Source organism: Scyliorhinus torazame, chromosome 19 (assembly GCF_047496885.1).
Source record: "Scyliorhinus torazame isolate Kashiwa2021f chromosome 19, sScyTor2.1, whole genome shotgun sequence".
NCBI classification, from domain to species: domain Eukaryota; kingdom Metazoa; phylum Chordata; class Chondrichthyes; order Carcharhiniformes; family Scyliorhinidae; genus Scyliorhinus; species Scyliorhinus torazame.
Genome location: NC_092725.1, coordinates 47868903 through 47887132, shown reverse-complemented (window position 1 = coordinate 47887132; position 18230 = coordinate 47868903). Strand labels below are relative to the sequence as shown.

Here is an 18230-nt window from a genome sequence, read left to right as displayed (position 1 = left end):
TGAGGACCCGTATTCGATCCCGATCCTGGGTCACTGTGTGTGTGGAGTTTACACATTACCCATGTCTGCGTGGGTTGCACCCCCCACAATCCAAAGATGTGCAGGTTAGGTGGATTGGCCACGCTAAATTGTACCTTAATTGGAAAAAATAATTGGGTACTCTAAATTCTCTCTCTTTCTACTCCATTGAATTTCTTTGCCATTGAAACACATCAATTGGATCACCTCTCAATCTGCAAAACTCAAGGGAACACAGTTCTATCAATCTCACAATTTAACCCTTCACGCCTTGGTGTAATTCTAGTGAATCTACCCTTTACCCTTCCAAGATCAATTTCTGAGGTGTGAGACCCAAAAGTGAATGCAATGCCCCATACTGGGCTTTGATCAAGACTCTGCACCAGAGAACCCTGGCTTTTCCCCCTTTGTATTCCAACCCTTGAGATAAATGCTAACATTCATTCACTTGCATGTACCAGTGCCTTTAGTAATCTGCTTCAAATCCCTTTAGTCCTTCATCGTTCCCAGCTTCTTACCTTTCAGAAAATGTTCTGATTTGTCTTACTCAGATCCAAAGGTGATGACATCACATTGCCCACTCTGTCACAGCTTTACCCACTCAGGAAGTGGAATAGTACAGAGAGGTTGGGAGAGGGGGTGAAGGAAGGGGGAGGACGATATGGCTCACCAGAAACCACATTGACTTGGAACAATCATGCTCTCCTACCTGCCCTGAAGCTATAAAGCACTCCAGGGCACACGAACAAGGGCTCCTTGTTGGGGCAGAATTTTCACCCTTCAGATCTGCCAGCCCAATGGATTGCCTGGCTGCTCCATCAGTCCCAGTGGTGCCAGGAATGCGGCAGTCACTGGTGCCAGGACTGTAAGAACAGAAGATTGAGGCCTAAGGATCCCCAGAGCAGCTATCTCCCGGGTCTTGAGCTGGGAGGGTTTGGGTAAGTTAGGTAGAGGGTTTGGGGGGGGGGGGATGGGTCTAAGAGAAAGAGCAAGTAGGAAGGAAGCACGGGTCACCCACGATCAGCAAAGGGCAGCCCCATTCCGTCCCTGCCCTTTATACATCTAAATTTAAAAACGGGTTTCCTGCTGCCTCTTTGCTGCCCCTGCTAAACGTCATATGATGTGGGCAGCAAATCATCAGGGCCAATTAGTTTGATAACCAGGCTAATTAATCATTGATTATTAATTTAAATATGGCATTTGTACCGCCGATTTTGGTGTTCACCCACTCCCAGCATTATGGTGGAGAACTAGGGAGTGGTCCGGAAGCAGACGGGATGAACATCTGATCCATGTTACATGTTCCCCACCAAGGGAAACACAATATCAACTCATTAACCATGTCACAAGATAGCCAGAGAAACCAAGGGTCAGGTTCAAACAGGTCCACAGTGAAAAATAATGGGAACGGGACTAGTAATGATACTACCCCCTCCCAATATCACTCCCTCCCCGAAATCAACCCCGCCCCGATATCACCGCCACCCCGATATCACCCCCTCCCAGATACCACCTCCTCCGCGATATCACTCCCTCCCCGATATCACCACCAACCCGATATCAAAAAGACAAGCTTAAAGGCTTTGTGCCTTAACGCATGGAGCATTCGTAATAAAGCGGATGAACTACTCACGCAAATAGACATAAATCGGCATGATATAATCAGGATTAGGGAGACATGGCTGCAGGGTGACCAGGGATAGGAACTGAATGTCCAGGGATATTCAGTATTTAGGAAGGACAGACAGAAAGGAAAAGACGGTGGAGTGACAGTGCTGGGTGGAGAGGAAATTAACACAATAGTGTGGAAGATAATTATCTCCGACAATGTAGAATCTGTATGAATATAGCTGAGAAACACCAAGGGACAAGTCATTAGTGGCTGTCGTACATAGACCCCCAAACTGCAGTGGTGATGTTGAGCATGGCATCAAACAGGAAATTGGAGATGTATGTGATAAAGGAATATTTGTAATTATGGGTGATTTTAATCTATGTTTAGATTGGAAAAATCAAATTAGCCACAATACCGTAGAAGAGGAATTCCGGGATGGTTTTCTGGACCAATATGTTGAGGAACCAACTAGAGAACAAGCCATCCTAGACTGGGTACTGTGTAATGAGAACGGAATCATTGGCAATTTAGTTATGTGAGGCCCTTTGGGGATGAGCGACCATAATATGATAGAATTTTCCATCAACGTGGAGAGTGAAGTAGTTGTACAGGTGAAGGGATGCCTTGCTGCAATTATACAGTGCCTTGACCATTTAGGACAGAAATAAAGAGAAATCTCTTCAATCAGAGAATGTTGAGCCTGTGGAATTTATTCCCACACAAAGTTATTGAAAACATTGCATGTTTTCAAGAAGCAGTTAAATATAATAATTTAGGCGAAGAAGGTCAAAGGATATGGGGTAAAGCAAGATTAGGCTATTGAATTTGATGATCAGCCATGATCATAATTAATGGCTGAGCAAACACAAAGGGCCGAATGGCCTCCTCCTGCTCCTATTTCCTATGTTTCTTTTCTACCTGCCAAGTTTTTGCCCACTCGCCTAACCTCTCTATGTCCCTCCATAGACTCTTTGTGTCATCCTGACCACTTACTTTTGTGTCACCCGCAAACTTGGCAAGAGTGAATTCACTATTGATTGCAATCTAGCGCACTTACACTTGCTACGAATATATTCATATTCAAGCTGCTGTTCTCTTTAATGTCCAGGCATTGTGCCTTTTCCAAACGCATGGGGGTATAATAGTTTCCTGGTTCATTCTCCATGGCAATGCCTCGATCAATCAAAGTTCACTTGCCAACCAATCAGCACCTTTTTTGCATGTAGTATAAATTGTTGCTCCCTTTGAAAATTGGTAATCTTACATCTGTCCTGATAAGTGCAAGATGAAAAGCTTCGACCACAAATCTCTTTTCCAGCTCTATTTACAATATTGTTAACTTAATTAAATGCAAGACCCTTAACTTACTAATAATTGAGAATTTTGGTTCTAAAATTGATTTCAAAAATGCAGTCACTCAAAGCAATTATTTTACATTAACACCTTTTGAGAAACATTTATCCATCTGTTACCTTTTACCTTTACAGGAAAGTGCTATACATGGTGACCACGTTTGGCTGGAGACCAACGTCTCCGGAGATTACTGCTACCTTGGAGAAGAGAACTGTTTGGTGAAGATAACTGTGAGTCACCACAAAGGAAACAGAATTGAACTGGAAATGTTAATAAGCCAGAGAGAGCAACTTAGTGAAGCGCATGGAATAAATTCGATATAGCACTGTTCGTAATCATTATTGTTAATAAACTAGATCGGCTAACCCTCGTGAAACATTTGTCAATAAACTAGATAGAGTGCATCCTAAGATATACTAGATAGAGTACAACAGTTAGAAACCACGTGGAACGAGAGGAGTAAATCGGAGGAGAGGATGACCCCTGGTGAAGATGACTATGTCATTCAAAGAGCGACTGCAGTGAAAATCACTGTGTAAATCAAAGAATCACTGTGGTGATCACTGTGTAAATAAGAGAGTGACTGTGGGGAAGATAATTGTGTAAATTAGAGAGTGACTGGTGAAGATCACTGTGTAATAGAGAGAGAGGTTGTGGTGAAAATCACTGTGTAAATATGAACGTGACTGGTGAAAATCATTGTATAAATTAGAGAGTGACTGTGGTGAAATCACTGTATAAATCAGAGCGTGACTGTGGTAAAGATAACTGTTAATCAGAGAGTGACTGGTGAAGATCACTGTGTAATAGAGAGAGAAGTTGTGGCAAAAATCACTGTGTAATAAATAACGTGACTGTGGTGAAAATCATTGTATAAATTAGAGAGTGACTGTAGCGAAGATAACTGTGTAAATCAGAGAAAGACTGTGGTAAAGATCACTGTGTAAATCAGAGAGTGACTGTGGTGAAGATCACTGTGTAACTCAGAGAGTGACTGCGGTGAAGATCACTGTGTAAATCAGACAGTGACTGTGCTGAAGATCACTGTGTAAATCAGAGAATGACTGTGGTGAAGATCACTGTGTAACTCAGAGAGTGACTGCGGTGAAGACTGTGTACATCAGAGAGTGACTGTGGTGAAGATCACTGTGTAAATCAGAGAGTGACTGCGGTGAAGACTGTGTACATCAGAGAGTGACTGTGGTGAAGATCACTGTGTAAATCAGACAGTGACTGTGGTGAAGATCACTGTGTAAATCAGACAGTGACTGTGGTGAAGATCACTGTGTAAATCAGAGAGTGACTGTGGTGAAGATCACTGTGTAAATCAGAGAGTGACTGTGGTGACGATTACTGTGTAAATCAGAGAGTGACTGTGGTGAAGATCACTGTAAATCAGAGAGTGACTGTGGTGAAGATCACTGTGTAAATCAGACAGTGACTGTGGTGACGATCACTGTGTCAATCAGAGAGTGACTGTGGTGAAGATCACTGTATAAATCAGAGAGTGACTGTGGTGAAGATCACTGTGTAAATCAGACAGTGACTGTGGTGAAGATCACTGTGTAAATCAGAGAGTGACTGTGGTGAAGATCACTATGTAAATCAGATAGTGACTGTGTTGACGATCACTGTGTAAGTTAGAGAGTGACTGTGGGGATGATCACTATGTAAATCAGATAGTGACTGTGTTGACGATCACTGTGTAAATCAGAGAGTGACTGTGGTGAAGATCACTATGTTAATCAGAGAATGACTGTGGTGACGATCACTGTGTCACTCAGAGAGTGACTGTGGTGAAGATCACTGTAAATTGGAGAGTGACTGGTGATAATTATTATTCAAATCAGAGAGTGACTGTGGTGAAGATCATTGTGTAAATCAGAGAGTGACTGTGGTGAAGATCACAGTGCAAATCAGAGAGTGAATGTTGTGAAGATTACTGTGTAAATCAGAGAGTAACTGTGGTGAAGATCACTGTATAAATCAGAGAGTGACTGTGGTGACGATCACTGTGAAAATCAGAGAGTGACTGTGGTGAAGATCACTGTATTAATCAGAGAGTGACTGTGGTGACGATCACAGTGCAAATCAGAGAGTGAATGTTGTGAAGATTACTGTGTAAATCAGAGAGTAACTGTGGTGAAGATCACTGTGTAAAACAGACAGTGACTATGGTGACGATCACTGTAAATCAGAGAATTTCTGTGGTGAAGATCACTGTAAATCAGAGAGTGATTGTGGTGAAGATCACTGTAAATCAGAGAGTGAATGTGGTGAAGATCACTGTAAATCAGAGAGTGAATGTGGTGAAGATCACTGTAAATCAGAGAGTGACTGTGGTGAAGATGGCTGTGTAAATCAGAGAGTGATTGTGGTGAAGATCACTGCGTAAATCAGAGAGTGATTGTGGTGAAGATCATTGTGTAAATCAGAGAGTGACTATGGCGAAGATCATTGTGTAAATCAGAGAGTGACTGTGGTGAAGATAACGTGTAAATCAGAGAATGACTGTGGTGAAGATAACAGTGTAAATCAGCGAGTGACTGTGGTGAAGGTCACTGTGTAATAGAGAGAGAAGTTGAGGCGAAAATCAATGTGTAAATAGGAATGTGACTGTGGTGAAAAGCATTGTATAAATTAGAGAGTTACTGTGGTGAAGATCACTGTGTAAATCAGAGAGTGACTGTGGTGAAGATCACTGTGTAACTCAGAGAGTGACTGTGGTGAAGATCACTGTGTAAATCAGAGAGTGACTGCGGTGAAGACTGTGTACATCAGAGAGTGACTGTGGTGAAGATCACTGTGTAAATCAGACAGTGACTGTGGTGAAGATCACTGTGTAAATCAGACAGTGACTGTGGTGAAGATCACTGTGTAAATCAGAGAGTGACTGTGGTGAAGATCACTGTGTAAATCAGAGAGTGACTGTGGTGAGGATCATTGTGAAAATCAGAGAGTGACGATGGTGATGATCACTGTAAATCAGAGAATGGCTGGCTATAATCATTGTGCAAATCAGAGACCGGCTGTGGTGAAGGTGACAGTAAATCAGAGAGTGAATGTGGTGAAAATCACTGTAAATCAGAGAGTGAATGTGGTGAAGATCACTGTAAATCAGAGTGTGACTGTGGTGAAGATGGCTGTGTAAATCAGAGAGTGATTGTGGTGAAGATCACTGTGTAAATCAGAGAGTGATTGTGGTGACGATCACTGTGAAAATCAGAGAGTGACTGTGGTGAAGATCACTATGTTAATCAGAGAGTGACTGTAGTGACGATCACAGTGCAAATCAGAGAGTGAATGTTGTGAAGATCACTGTGTAAATCAGAGAGTAACTGTGGTGAAGATCACTGTGTAAAACAGACAGTGACTATGGTGACGATCACTGTAAATCAGAGAATTTCTGTGGTGAAGATCACTGTAAATCAGAGAGTGATTGTGGTGAAGATCACTGTAAATCAGAGAGTGAATGTGGTGAAGATCACTGTAAATCAGAGAGTGAATGTGGTGAAGATCACTGTAAATCAGAGAGTGACTGTGGTGAAGATGGCTGTGTAAATCAGAGAGTGATTATGGTGAAGATCACTGCGTAAATCAGGAGTGATTGTGGTGAAGATCGTTGTGTAAATCAGAGAGTGACTATGGCGAAGATCACTGTGTAATTCAGAGAGTGACTGTGGTGAAGATAACGTGTAAATCAGAGAATGACTGTGGTGAAGATAACAGTGTAAATCAGCGAGTGACTGTGGTGAAGGTCACTGTGTAATAGAGAGAGAAGTTGAGGCGAAAATCACTGTATAAATAGGAATGTGACTGTGGTGAAAATCATTGTATAAATTAGATAGTTACTGTGGGGAAATCACTGTATAAATCAGAGAGTGACTGTGGTCAAGATAACGTGTAAATCAGAGAATGACTCTGGTGAGGATCATTGTGAAAATCAGAGAGTGACTGTGGTGAAGATCAGTATGTAAATCAGAGAGTGACTGTGGTGAAGATCACTGGGTAAATCAGAGAGTAACTGTGGTGAAGATCACTGTGTAAATAAGAGAGTGACTGTGGTGAAGATCGCTGTTAATCAGAGAGTGATTGTGGTGAAGATCTTTGCAAATCGGAGAGCGACTGTGGTGAAGATCACTGTGTAAATCAGAGAGTGACTGTGGTGAAGATCGCTGTGTAAATCAGAGCGTGACTGTGGTGAAGATTCTGCAAATCAGAGAGTGACTGTGATGAAGATCACTGTGTAACTCAGTGACTGTGGTGAAGATCACTGTAAATCAGAGAGTGACTGTGGTGAAGATCATTGTGAAAATTAGAGAGTGACTGTGGTGAAGATCAGTATGTTAATCAGAGAGTGACGGTGGTGATGATCACTGTAAATCAGAGAATGACTGGCTATAATCATTGTGCAAATCAGAGAGTGATTGTGGTGAAGATCACTGTGTAACTCAGAGAGTGATTGTGGTGAAGATCACTGTAAATTGGAGAGTGGCTGGTCATAATCATTGCGCAAATCAGAGAGTGACTGTGGTGATGATCACTGTGTTAATCAGAGAGTGACTGTGGTGAAGGTGACAGTATAAATCAGAGTGACTGTGGTGAAGATCACTGTAAATCAGAGAGTGACTGTGGTGAAGATCACTGGGTAAATCAGACAGTGAATGTGGTGAAGATCACTGGGTAAATCAGAGAGTAACTGTGGTGAAGATCACTGTGTAAATAAAAGAGTGACTGTGGTGAAGATCGCTGTTAATCAGAGAGTGATTGTGGTGAAGATCACTGCAAATCGAAGAGCGACTGTGGTGAAGATCACTGTGCAAATCAGAGAGTGACTGTGGTGAAGATCACTGTAATAATCAGAGAGTAACTGTGGTAATGCTCGCTGTGTAAATTACAGAGTGACTGTCGGGAAGATCACTGTAATTCAGAGAGTGACTGTGGGGAAGATCACTGTGTAAATCAGAGAGTGACTGTGGTGCAGATGATTGTGAAAATCAGAGAGTGACTGTGTTGAGGGTTGTGCAAATCAGTGAGTGACTGTGGTAAAGGTCACTGTGTAACTCAGAGAGTGACGGTGGTGAAGATCACTGTGTTAATCAGAGAGTGACTGTGGTGACGATCACTGTGTTAATCAGAGAGTGACCGTGGTGAAGATCACTGTGTTAATCAGAGAGTGACTGTGGTGAAGATCACTGTGTAAATCAGAGAGTGACTGTGGTGATGATCACTGTGTAAATCAGAGAGTGATTGCGGTAAGATCACTGTATCAGAGAGTGACTGTAGTGAAGAGCACAGTGTAAATCATAAAGTGAATGTGGTGAAGATCACTGTAAATCAGAGAGTGACTGTGGTGAAGATCACTGTGAAAATCAGAGAATGACTGTGGTGAAGATCACTGTGTAACTCAGAGAGTGACTGTGGTGAAGTTCACTGTAAATCAGAAAGTGACTGGCGATAATCATTGTGCAAATCAGAGAGTGATTGTGGTGAAGATCGCTGTGTAAATCAGAGAGTGACTGTGGTGAAGATCGCTGTTAATCAGAGAGTGATTGTGGTGAAGATCACTGCAAATCGGAGAGCGACTGTGGTGAAGAACACTGTGTAAATCAGTGAGTGACTGTGGTGATGATCACTGTGTAAATCAGAGAGTGACTGTGGTGAAGATCACTATGTTAATCAGAGAGTGACTGTGGTGACGATCACAGTGTAAATCAGAGAGTGGCTGTGGAGAAGATCACTGTGTAAATCAGAGAATGACTGTGGTGAAGATTGTGCAAATCAGAGATTGACTGTGGGGAAGATCACTGTGTAACTCAGAGAGTGACTGTGGTGAAGGTCACTGTAAATAAGAGAATGACTGGCGATAATCATTGTGCAAATCAGAGAGTGATTGTGGTGAAGATCGCTGTGTAATTCAGAGAGTGACTGTGGTGTAGATTGTGCAAATCAGAGAGTGACTGTGATGAAGATCACTGTGTAACTCAGAGAGTGACTGTGGTGAAGATCACTGTAAATCAGAGAGTGACTGTGGTGAAGATCATTGTGAAAATCAGAGAGTGACTGTGGTGAAGATCAGGATGTTAATCAGAGAGTGACTGTGGTGAAGATCACTGTAAATCAGAGAGTGACTGGCGATAATCATTGTGCAAATCAGAGAGTGATTGTGGTGAAGATCGCTGTGTAAATCAGAGAGTGACTGTGGTGAAGATCACTGTGTTAATCAGAGAGTGATTGTGGTGAAGATCACTTAATCAGAGAGTGGCTGTGGAGAAGATCACTGTGTAAATCAGACAGTGAATGTGGTGAAGATCACTGGGTAAATCAGAGAGTAACTGTGGTGAAGATCACTGTGTAAATAAGAGAGTGACTGTGGTGAAGATCGCTGTTAATCAAAGAGTGATTGTGGTGAAGATCACTGCAAATCGGAGAGCGACTGTGGTGAAGATCACTGTAAATCAGAGAGTGACTGTGGTGACGCTCACTGTGTAACTCAGAGAGTGACTGTGGTGAAGATCACTGTAATAATCAGAGAGTAACTGTGGTAATGCTCGCTGTGTAAATTACAGAGTGACTGTCGGGAAGATCACTGTAATTCAGAGAGTGACTGTGGGGAAGATCACTGTGTAAACCAGAGAGTGACTGTGGTGAAGATGATTGTGAAAATCAGAGAGTGACTGTGTTGAGGGTTGTGCAAATCAGTGAGTGACTGTGGTAAAGGTCACTGTGTAACTCAGAGAGTGACGGTGGTGAAGATCACTGTGTTAATCAGAGAGTGACTGTGGTGACGATCACTGTGTTAATCAGAGAGTGACCATGGTGAAGATCACTGTGTTAATCAGAGAGTGACTGTGGTGAAGATCACTGTGTTAATCAGAGAGTGACCGTGGTGAAGATAACAGTGTAAATCAGAGAGTGACTGTGGTGATGATCACTGTGTAAATCAGAGAGTGATTGCGGTAAGATCACTAAATCAGAGAGTGACTGTAGTGAAGAGCACAGAGTAAATCATAAAGTGAATGTGGTGAAGATCACTGTAAATCAGAGAATGACTGTGGTGAAGATCACTGTGTAACTCAGAGAGTGACTGTGGTGAAGTTCCCTGTAAATCAGAAAGTGACTGGCGATAATCATTGTGCAAATCAGAGAGTGATTGTGGTGAAGATCGCTGTGTAAATCAGAGAGTGACTGTGGTGAAGATCGCTGTTAATCAGAGAGTGATTGTGGTGAAGATCACTGCAAATCGGAGAGCGACTGTGGTGAAGAACACTGTGTAAATCAGAGAGTGACTGTGGTGATTATCACTGTGTAAATCAGAGAGTGACTGTGGTGAAGATCACTATGTTAATCAGAGAGTGACTGTGGTGACGATCACAGTGTAAATCAGGGAGTGGCTGTGGAGAAGATCACTGTGTAAATCAGAGAATGACTGTGGTGAAGATTGTGCAAATCAGAGATTGACTGTGGGGAAGATCACTGTGTAACTCAGAGAGTGACTGTGGTGAAGGTCACTGTAAATAAGAGAATGACTGGCGATAATCATTGTGCAAATCAGAGAGTGATTGTGGTGAAGATCGCTGTGTAAATCAGAGAGTGACTGTGGTGTAGATTGTGCAAATCAGAGAGTGACTGTGATGAAGATCACTGTGTAACTCAGAGAGTGACTGTGGTGAAGATCACTGTAAATCAGAGAGTGACTGTGGTGAAGATCATTGTGAAAATCAGAGAGTGACTGTGGTGAAGATCAGTATGTTAATCAGAGAGTGACGGTGGTGATGATCACTGTAAATCAGAGAATGACTGGCTATAATCATTGTGCAAATCAGAGAGTGATTGTGGTGAAGATCACTGTGTAACTCAGAGAGTGATTGTGGTGAAGATCACTGTAAATTGGAGAGTGGCTGGTGATAATCATTGCGCAAATCAGAGAGTGACTGTGGTGATGATCACTGTGTTAATCAGAGAGTGACTGTAGTGAAGGTGACAGTATAAATCAGAGTGACTGTGGTGAAGATCACTGTAAACCAGAGAGTGACTGTGGTGAAGATCACTGTAAATCAGAGAGTGACTGTGGTGAAGATCACTGGGTAAATCAGACAGTGAATGTGGTGAAGATCACTGGGTAAATTAGAGAGTAACTGTGGTGAAGATCACTGTGTAAATAAGAGAGTGACTGTGGTGAAGATCGCTGTTAATCAGAGAGTGATTGTGGTGAAGATCACTGCAAATCGAAGAGCGACTGTGGTGAAGATCACTGTGTAAATCAGAGAGTGACTGTGGTGACGATCACTGTGTAACTCAGAGAGTGACTGTGGTGAAGATCACTGTAATAATCAGTGAGTAACTATGGTAATGCTCGCTGTGTAAATTACAGAGTGACTGTCGGGAAGATCACTGTAATTCAGAGAGTGACTGTGGGGAAGATCACTGTGTAAATCAGAGAGTGATTGCGGAAGATCACTAAATCAGAGAGTGACTGTAGTGAAGAGCACAGTGTAAATCATAAAGTGAATGTGGTGAAGATCACTGTAAATCAGAGAGTGACTGTGGTGAAGATCACTGTGAAAATCAGAGAATGACTGTGGTGAAGGTCACTGTGTAACTCAGAGAGTGACTGTGGTGAAGATCACTGGGTAAATCAGAGAGTAACAGTGGTGAAGATCACTGTGTAAATAAGAGAGTGACTGTGGTGAAGATCGCTGTTAATCAGAGAGTGATTGTGGTGAAGATCACTGCAAATCGGAGAGCGACTGTGGTGAAGATCACTGTAATTCAGCGAGTGACTGTGGTGATGATCACTGTGTAAATCAGAGAGTGACTGTGGTGAAGATCACTATGTTAATCAGAGAGTGACTGTGGTGACGATCACAGTGTAAATCAGAGAGTGGCTGTGGTGAAGATCACTGTGTAAATCAGAGAATGACTGTGGTGAAGATTGTGCAAATCAGAGATTGACTGTGGGGAAGATCACTGTGTAACTCAGAGAGTGACTGTGGTGAAGATCACTGTAAATCAGAGAATGACTGGCGATAATCATTGTGCAAATCAGAGATTGATTGTGGTGAAGATCGCTGTGTAAATCAGAGAGTGACTGTGGTGAAGATCATTGTAAATCAGAGAGTGACTGTGGTGAAGATCATTGTGAAAATCAGAGAGTGACTGTGGTGAAGATCAGTATGTTAATCAGACAGTGACTGTGGTGACGATCACTGTAAATCAGAGAATGACTGGCTATAATCATTGTGCAAATCAGAGAGTGATTGTGGTGAAGATCACTGTGTAACTCAGAGAGTGATTGTGGTGAAGATCACTGTAAATTGGAGAGTGGCTGGTGATAATCATTGCGCAAATCAGAGAGTGACTGTGGTGATGATCACTGTGTTAAGCAGAGAGTGACTGTGGTGAACGTGACAGTATAAATCTGAGTGACTGTGGTGAAGATCACTGTAAATCAGAGAATGACTGTGGTGAAGATCACTGGGTAAATCAGAGAGTAACTGTGGTGAAGATCACTGTGTAAATAAGAGAGTGACTGTGGTGAAGATCGCTGTTAATCAGAGAGTGATTGTGGTGAAGATCTCTGCAAATCAGAGAGCGACTGTGGTGAAGATCACTGTGTAAATCAGAGAGTGACTGTGGTGACGATCACTGTGTAACTCAGAGAGTGACTGTGGTGAAGATCACTGTAATAATCAGAGAGTAACTGTGGTAATGCTCGCTGTGTAAATTACAGAGTGACTGTCGGGAAGATCACTGTAATTCAGAGAGTGACTGTGGGGAAGATCACTGTAAATCAGAGAGTGACTGTGGTGAAGATGATTGTGAAAATCAGAGAGTGACTGTGTTGAGGGTTGTGCAAATCAGTGAGTGACTGTGGTGAAGGTCACTGTGTAACACAGAGAGTGACGGTGGTGAAGATCACTGTGTTAATCAGAGAGTGACCGTGGTGAAGATCACTGTGTTAATCAGAGAGTGACCGTGGTGAAGATCACTGTGTTAATCAGAGAGTGACTGTGGTGATGATCACTGTGTAAATCAGAGAGTGATTGCGGTAAGATCACTAAATCAGAGAGTGACTGGAGTGAAGAGCACAGTGTAAATCATAAAGTGAATGTGGTGAAGATCACTGTAAATCAGAGAGTGACTGTGGTGAAGATCACTGTGTAAATCAGAGAATGACTGTGGTGAAGATCACTGTGTAACTCAGAGAGTGACTGTGGTGAAGATCACTGTAAATCTGAGAGTGACTGGTGATAATCATTGTGCAAATCAAAGAGTGACTGTGGTGAAGATCACTGTGTTAATCAGAGAGTGACTGTGGTGTAGATTGTGCAAATCAGAGAGTGACTGTGGTGAATATCACTGTAAATCAGAGAGTGACTGTGATGAAGATCACTATGTTAATCAGAGAATGACTGTGGTGAAGATCACTGTATAAATCATAGAGCGACTGTGGTGACGATCACTGTGTAAATCAAAGAGTGACTTTGGTGATCACTATGTAAATCAGAGAGTGACTGTGGTGAAGATCATTGTATAAATTAGAGAGTTACTGTGGGGAAATCACTGTATAAACCAGAGAGTGACTGTGGTCAAGATAACTGTGTAAATCAGAGAATGACTGTGGTGAGGATAACTGCGTAGATCCGAGTGACTGTGGTGAAGATCACTGTGAAAATCAGAGAGTGACTGTGGTGATGATCATTGTGTAAATCAGAGAGTGACTGTGGTGAAGATCATTGTGCATATCAGAGAAGGACTGTGGTGAAGATCACTATGTTAATCAGAGAGTGACTGTGGTGACGAACACAGTGTAAATCAGAGAGTGGCTGTGGAGAAGATCACTGTGTAAATCAGAGAGTGACTGTGGTGAAGATCATTGTGCAAATCAGAGAGTGACTGGTGAAGATCACTATGTTAATCAGAGAGTGACTGTGGTGAAGATCCCTGTAAATCAGAGAGTGACTGGTGATAATCATTGTGCAAATTAGAGAGTGATTGTGGTGAAGATCACTGTAAATCAGAGAATGACAGGTGATATCATTGTGCAAATCAGAGAGTGACTGTGGTGAAGATCACTGTGCAAATAAGAGAGTGATTGTGATGAAGATCGCTGTTAATCAGACAGTGATTGTGGTGAAGATCACTGTAATAATCAGAGAGTGACTGTGGTGATGCTCGCTGTGTAAATTACAGAGTGACTGTGGGGAAGATCACTGTAATTCAGAGAGTGACTGTGGGGAAGATCACTGTGTAAATCAGAGAGTGACTGTGGAGAAGATCACTGTAAATTGGAGAGTGACTGGTGATAATTATTGTGCAAATCAGAGTGTGACTGTGGTGAAGATAACAGTGTAAATTAGCGAGTGACTGTGGTGAAGGTCACTGTGTAATAGAGAGAGAGGTTGAAGCGAAAATCACTGTTTAAATAGGAATGTGACTGTGGTGAAAATCATTGTATATATTAGAGAGTTACTGTGGAGAAATCACTGTATAAATCAGAGAGTGACTGTGGTGAAGATAACTGCGTAGATCAGAGTGACTGTGGTAAAGATCACTGTGTAAAACAGACAGTGACTGTTGTGAAGATCACTGTAAATCAGATAAGTTCTGTGGTGAAGATCACTGTAAATCAGTGAGTGATTGTGGTGAAGATCACTGTAAATCAGAGAGTGAATGTGGTGAAGATCACTGTAAATCAGAGTGACTGTGGTGAAGATGACTGTGTAAATCAGAGAGTGATTGTGGTGAAGATAACTGTAAATCAGAGTGACTGTGGTGAAGATCACTGTGAAAATCAGAGAGTAACTGTGGTGATGATCACTGTGTAAATCAGAGAGTGACTGTGGTGAAGATCATTGTGCAAATCAGAGAGTGACTGTGGTGAAGATCACTATGTTAATCAGAGAGTGACTGTGGTGACGAACACAGTGTAAATCAGAGAGTGGCTGTGGAGAAGATCACTGTGTAAATCAGAGAGTGACTGTGGTGAAGATCATTGTGCAAATCAGAGAGTGACTGGTGAAGATCACTATGTTAATCAGAGAGTGACTGTGGTGAAGATCACTGTAAATCAGAGAGTGACTGGTGATAATCATTGTGCAAATTAGAGAGTGATTATGATGAAGATCACTGTAAATTGGAGCGTGACTGGTGATATCATTGTGCAAATCAGAGAGTGACTGTGGCGAAGATCACCTTGTAAACCAGAGAGTGATTGTGGTAAGATCACTGTCAATCAGAGAGTGACTGTGGTGAAGATCACAGTGTAAATCAGAGAGTGAATGTGGTGATGTTCACTATAAATCAGAGAGTGACTGTGGGGAAGATCACTGTGTAAATCAGAGAGTGATTGTGGTGAAGATCACTATAAATCAGAGAGTGACTGTGGTGAAGCTCACTGTGCAAATCAGAGAGTGACTGTGTTGAAGATCACTATGTTAATCAGAGAATGACTGTGGTGACAATCACTGTGTAAATCAGAGAGTGTCTGTGGTGAAAATCACTGTGTTAATTAGAGAGTGACTGGGGAAAATTATTGTACGTAAATCGGTGCTGTTCTGGATAGATTCTGTGCGGGCATTTCTGGCCTTTCCTCTCAATGGGATATTGCGGTCCCGCTAAAGTTAACCACTCTCCCCGCCCCCCTCCCCCCCCCCCCACCCCCCCAGCCCCCCATCCTCTCCCGAGGTGGGTTCCCCGGCTGCGGGAAAGGTGAGCCACACAAAACACTGGAGACATCAGTCGGACCAGATCGTCCCACCGGCAGCCAATGACAAGCCGCTTGCACCGTTGGAAAACACTTTGCGAGGTGGTCCAGAAAATCCCAACCTTTCTCTTCCCTTCTTATTCTTACTTCTTATCTTTCAGTTTTTCTTCATTTTCATTTCCAGAAGTCAGCTCCGAGGAGAAAGTGTGCAGCATGCAAGATAATAGTACACACAGTGTGCGTGGAACAGCTAGAGAAGGTAAGACACTATCTGGCCTCTGATATTAGTGTTATATTTATAGGTCATCCGGCTTCAAGCAAGGAGGCAGTTTTTGGAATGTCTGTGATGCAGTTTGCTATTTACGCACTTTCTTTTAACTTAAGTGTCTGATGGGGTGACGGAAATCCCAATTTGTACTTGGAGGAAGTCCCGATCATCTGGGCCCTGGTCTCCGTGGCAACCAAGCCACACAGGCATTTTGTCGGCCAGAACACGTAGCGGATCACCTGACCCTCTACACTACTCCAATTTATCTTGAATTAAAGAGAGAGTCCAAAACATAACCGTCTTATAAAAGCTCGCATCGTCACAGCGGGTGCCAAGTTTTGAGGGACACCACATTTTGTGATAAGGTGTTAAAACTCTCTGCCTCTGCTTGTGGGTGCTAACAATCCCATGATGCAATTCAAAGAAGACCAGGGAAGCGCCTGTGTGTGTCCAGGTTAACATTTATCCCTCAGCATCTACCGAGGGAGTGATGCACTGTCAGAGGTGCCACGGTTTGAGTGAGACTTTAAATCAGGGCCTCATCCGTGCTTCCAGCGAGGCTGTAAAAAATCCCATGCCGCCACTCAGAGAGGAGCGGGGGAATTCTCCCAATATCCAGGCCAACATTCCTCCTTCGCCTAGCACCATAACTTATCACTTGATCAACAATCACTTATCCACTGCTGTTTGTGGTATATTGTTGAGAATAAAACATGCCATGGTTAGTTAATCTGACAAACCATTTTAATGTACACAAAGCACTTTGAACCATTGTTGGAAGAAGTGATGAAGATGATATAAATGCACAAATAATTAAACAGCAATGACTAATTCAGGGTTGCTAAACTCAAAGTCCCCTACTTACCCTACATCACATTAGTGTAATTTTACCAGACTTCCTGTTCTTCCAGCAAACGCTGGAGCTAAGTTGGCAATACACCTGCCTGGTTCTTATGGACCCTGATTGTCCAATCATTGACTTCGGTGTTTGGGAAACCGTGATCCGGCAAACACACAATAGGACAACCTTGAGGACGATGTGCTTAAGCTGACGCGTGATTTTCACATTTTCTCAATAACTGCTGAATTTCTGTGTGGGAGAGAGTTAGAATGAGAGACTTGGAGGAAACACAGTCTTACGCTGGAAATTCTGGTTGTTGGTTTTATACAGATAAGTTTCCATTGCAAGCCGACATACAGGGAGGGAGGCAGCCGATCTCTCAGAGAGGTGAGTATTGGAACCTTACAAGCTCTGACTCACAGATCCCAAAGTTTTCTTCCAAGACTAGAACAAAATGTCCTTTGTTGTATTGGAACTAGTTATATATCTATCATTGGAAGAGCCGTTCATAATTAAACTTCAAAAAATAAAAATTCTGTAAATACTGCCGTGTTGAGTTGTACAAAAGGTTCTAGATTTGATTCACAATGTATTGGTCAGGTGGTGTGAGAGATAAGAATTACAGTAGACACCAGCTGATTGTGGTACATTCAGTCCGGGCTTCCATTTCCAATCACAACTGAATGACTCCTGCTGTAAGGTGCATGTGAGTTGGGGCATCAGGGTGAGGAGAAGATTGGCAGCGATCTGCTCCCCACACAGTTCAGTAGTTATCTGGGTGAAATGGAAGAATCGTCCGTAATGAACCTGTGAGCAGCTAATGAGGAAGCGAAACAGTCTCCAATTGGAGGAGCTGCGAGCACCGACATTGGGGAGTGCGCTGAAGGAAGTCGGGCCGAGGGGTGTGAAGGTGTGACAGAGCTGGAACGCGGGGCGCCAAGTATTGGCCAGGGCTGGAGCCTGGGGAGCCAGGTATTGGCCAGGGCTGGAGCCTGGGGAGCCAGGTATTGGCCTGGCTGGAGCCTGGGGAGCCAGGTATTGGCCGGGGCTGGAGCCTGGGGAGCCAGGTATTGGCCGGTTGCTGGAGTCTGGGGAGCCAGGTATTGGCCGGGGCTGGAGAAAGGGGAGCCAGGTATTGGGCGAGGCTAGAGCACAGGGAGCAAGGTACTGGGCGAGGTTGGAGCCTGGGGAGCCAGGTATTGGGCGAAGCTGGTGCACGGGGAGCCAGGTATTGGGCGAGGCTGGTGCAAGGGGAGCCAGGTATTGGGCGAGGCTGGAGCCTGGGGAGCCAGGTATTGGGCGAGGCTGGAGCCTGCGGAGCCAGGTATTGGGCGAGGCTGGAGCCCGGGGAGCCAGGTATTGGGCAAGGCTGGAGCATGGGGAGTCCGGTATTGGGCGAGGCTGGAGCCTGGGGAGCCAGGTATTG

The 18230-nt window shown here is 43.4% G+C and overlaps 1 protein-coding gene across 3 annotated transcripts in view; it reads left to right on the top strand.

The window, feature by feature from the left end:
• The window catches only part of dgki (diacylglycerol kinase, iota), a 558727-nt gene that overhangs the window by 166175 nt on the left and 374322 nt on the right, over positions 1-18230 (top strand). For all 3 annotated transcript variants that reach the window (XM_072484255.1, XM_072484256.1, XM_072484254.1), the window contains exons 3-5: positions 3121-3216; positions 15880-15954; positions 17135-17191. In XM_072484255.1, coding sequence (XP_072340356.1) covers positions 3121-3216; positions 15880-15954; positions 17135-17191 — 228 coding nt within the window. The remainder of the gene's footprint in view (positions 1-3120; positions 3217-15879; positions 15955-17134; positions 17192-18230) is intronic.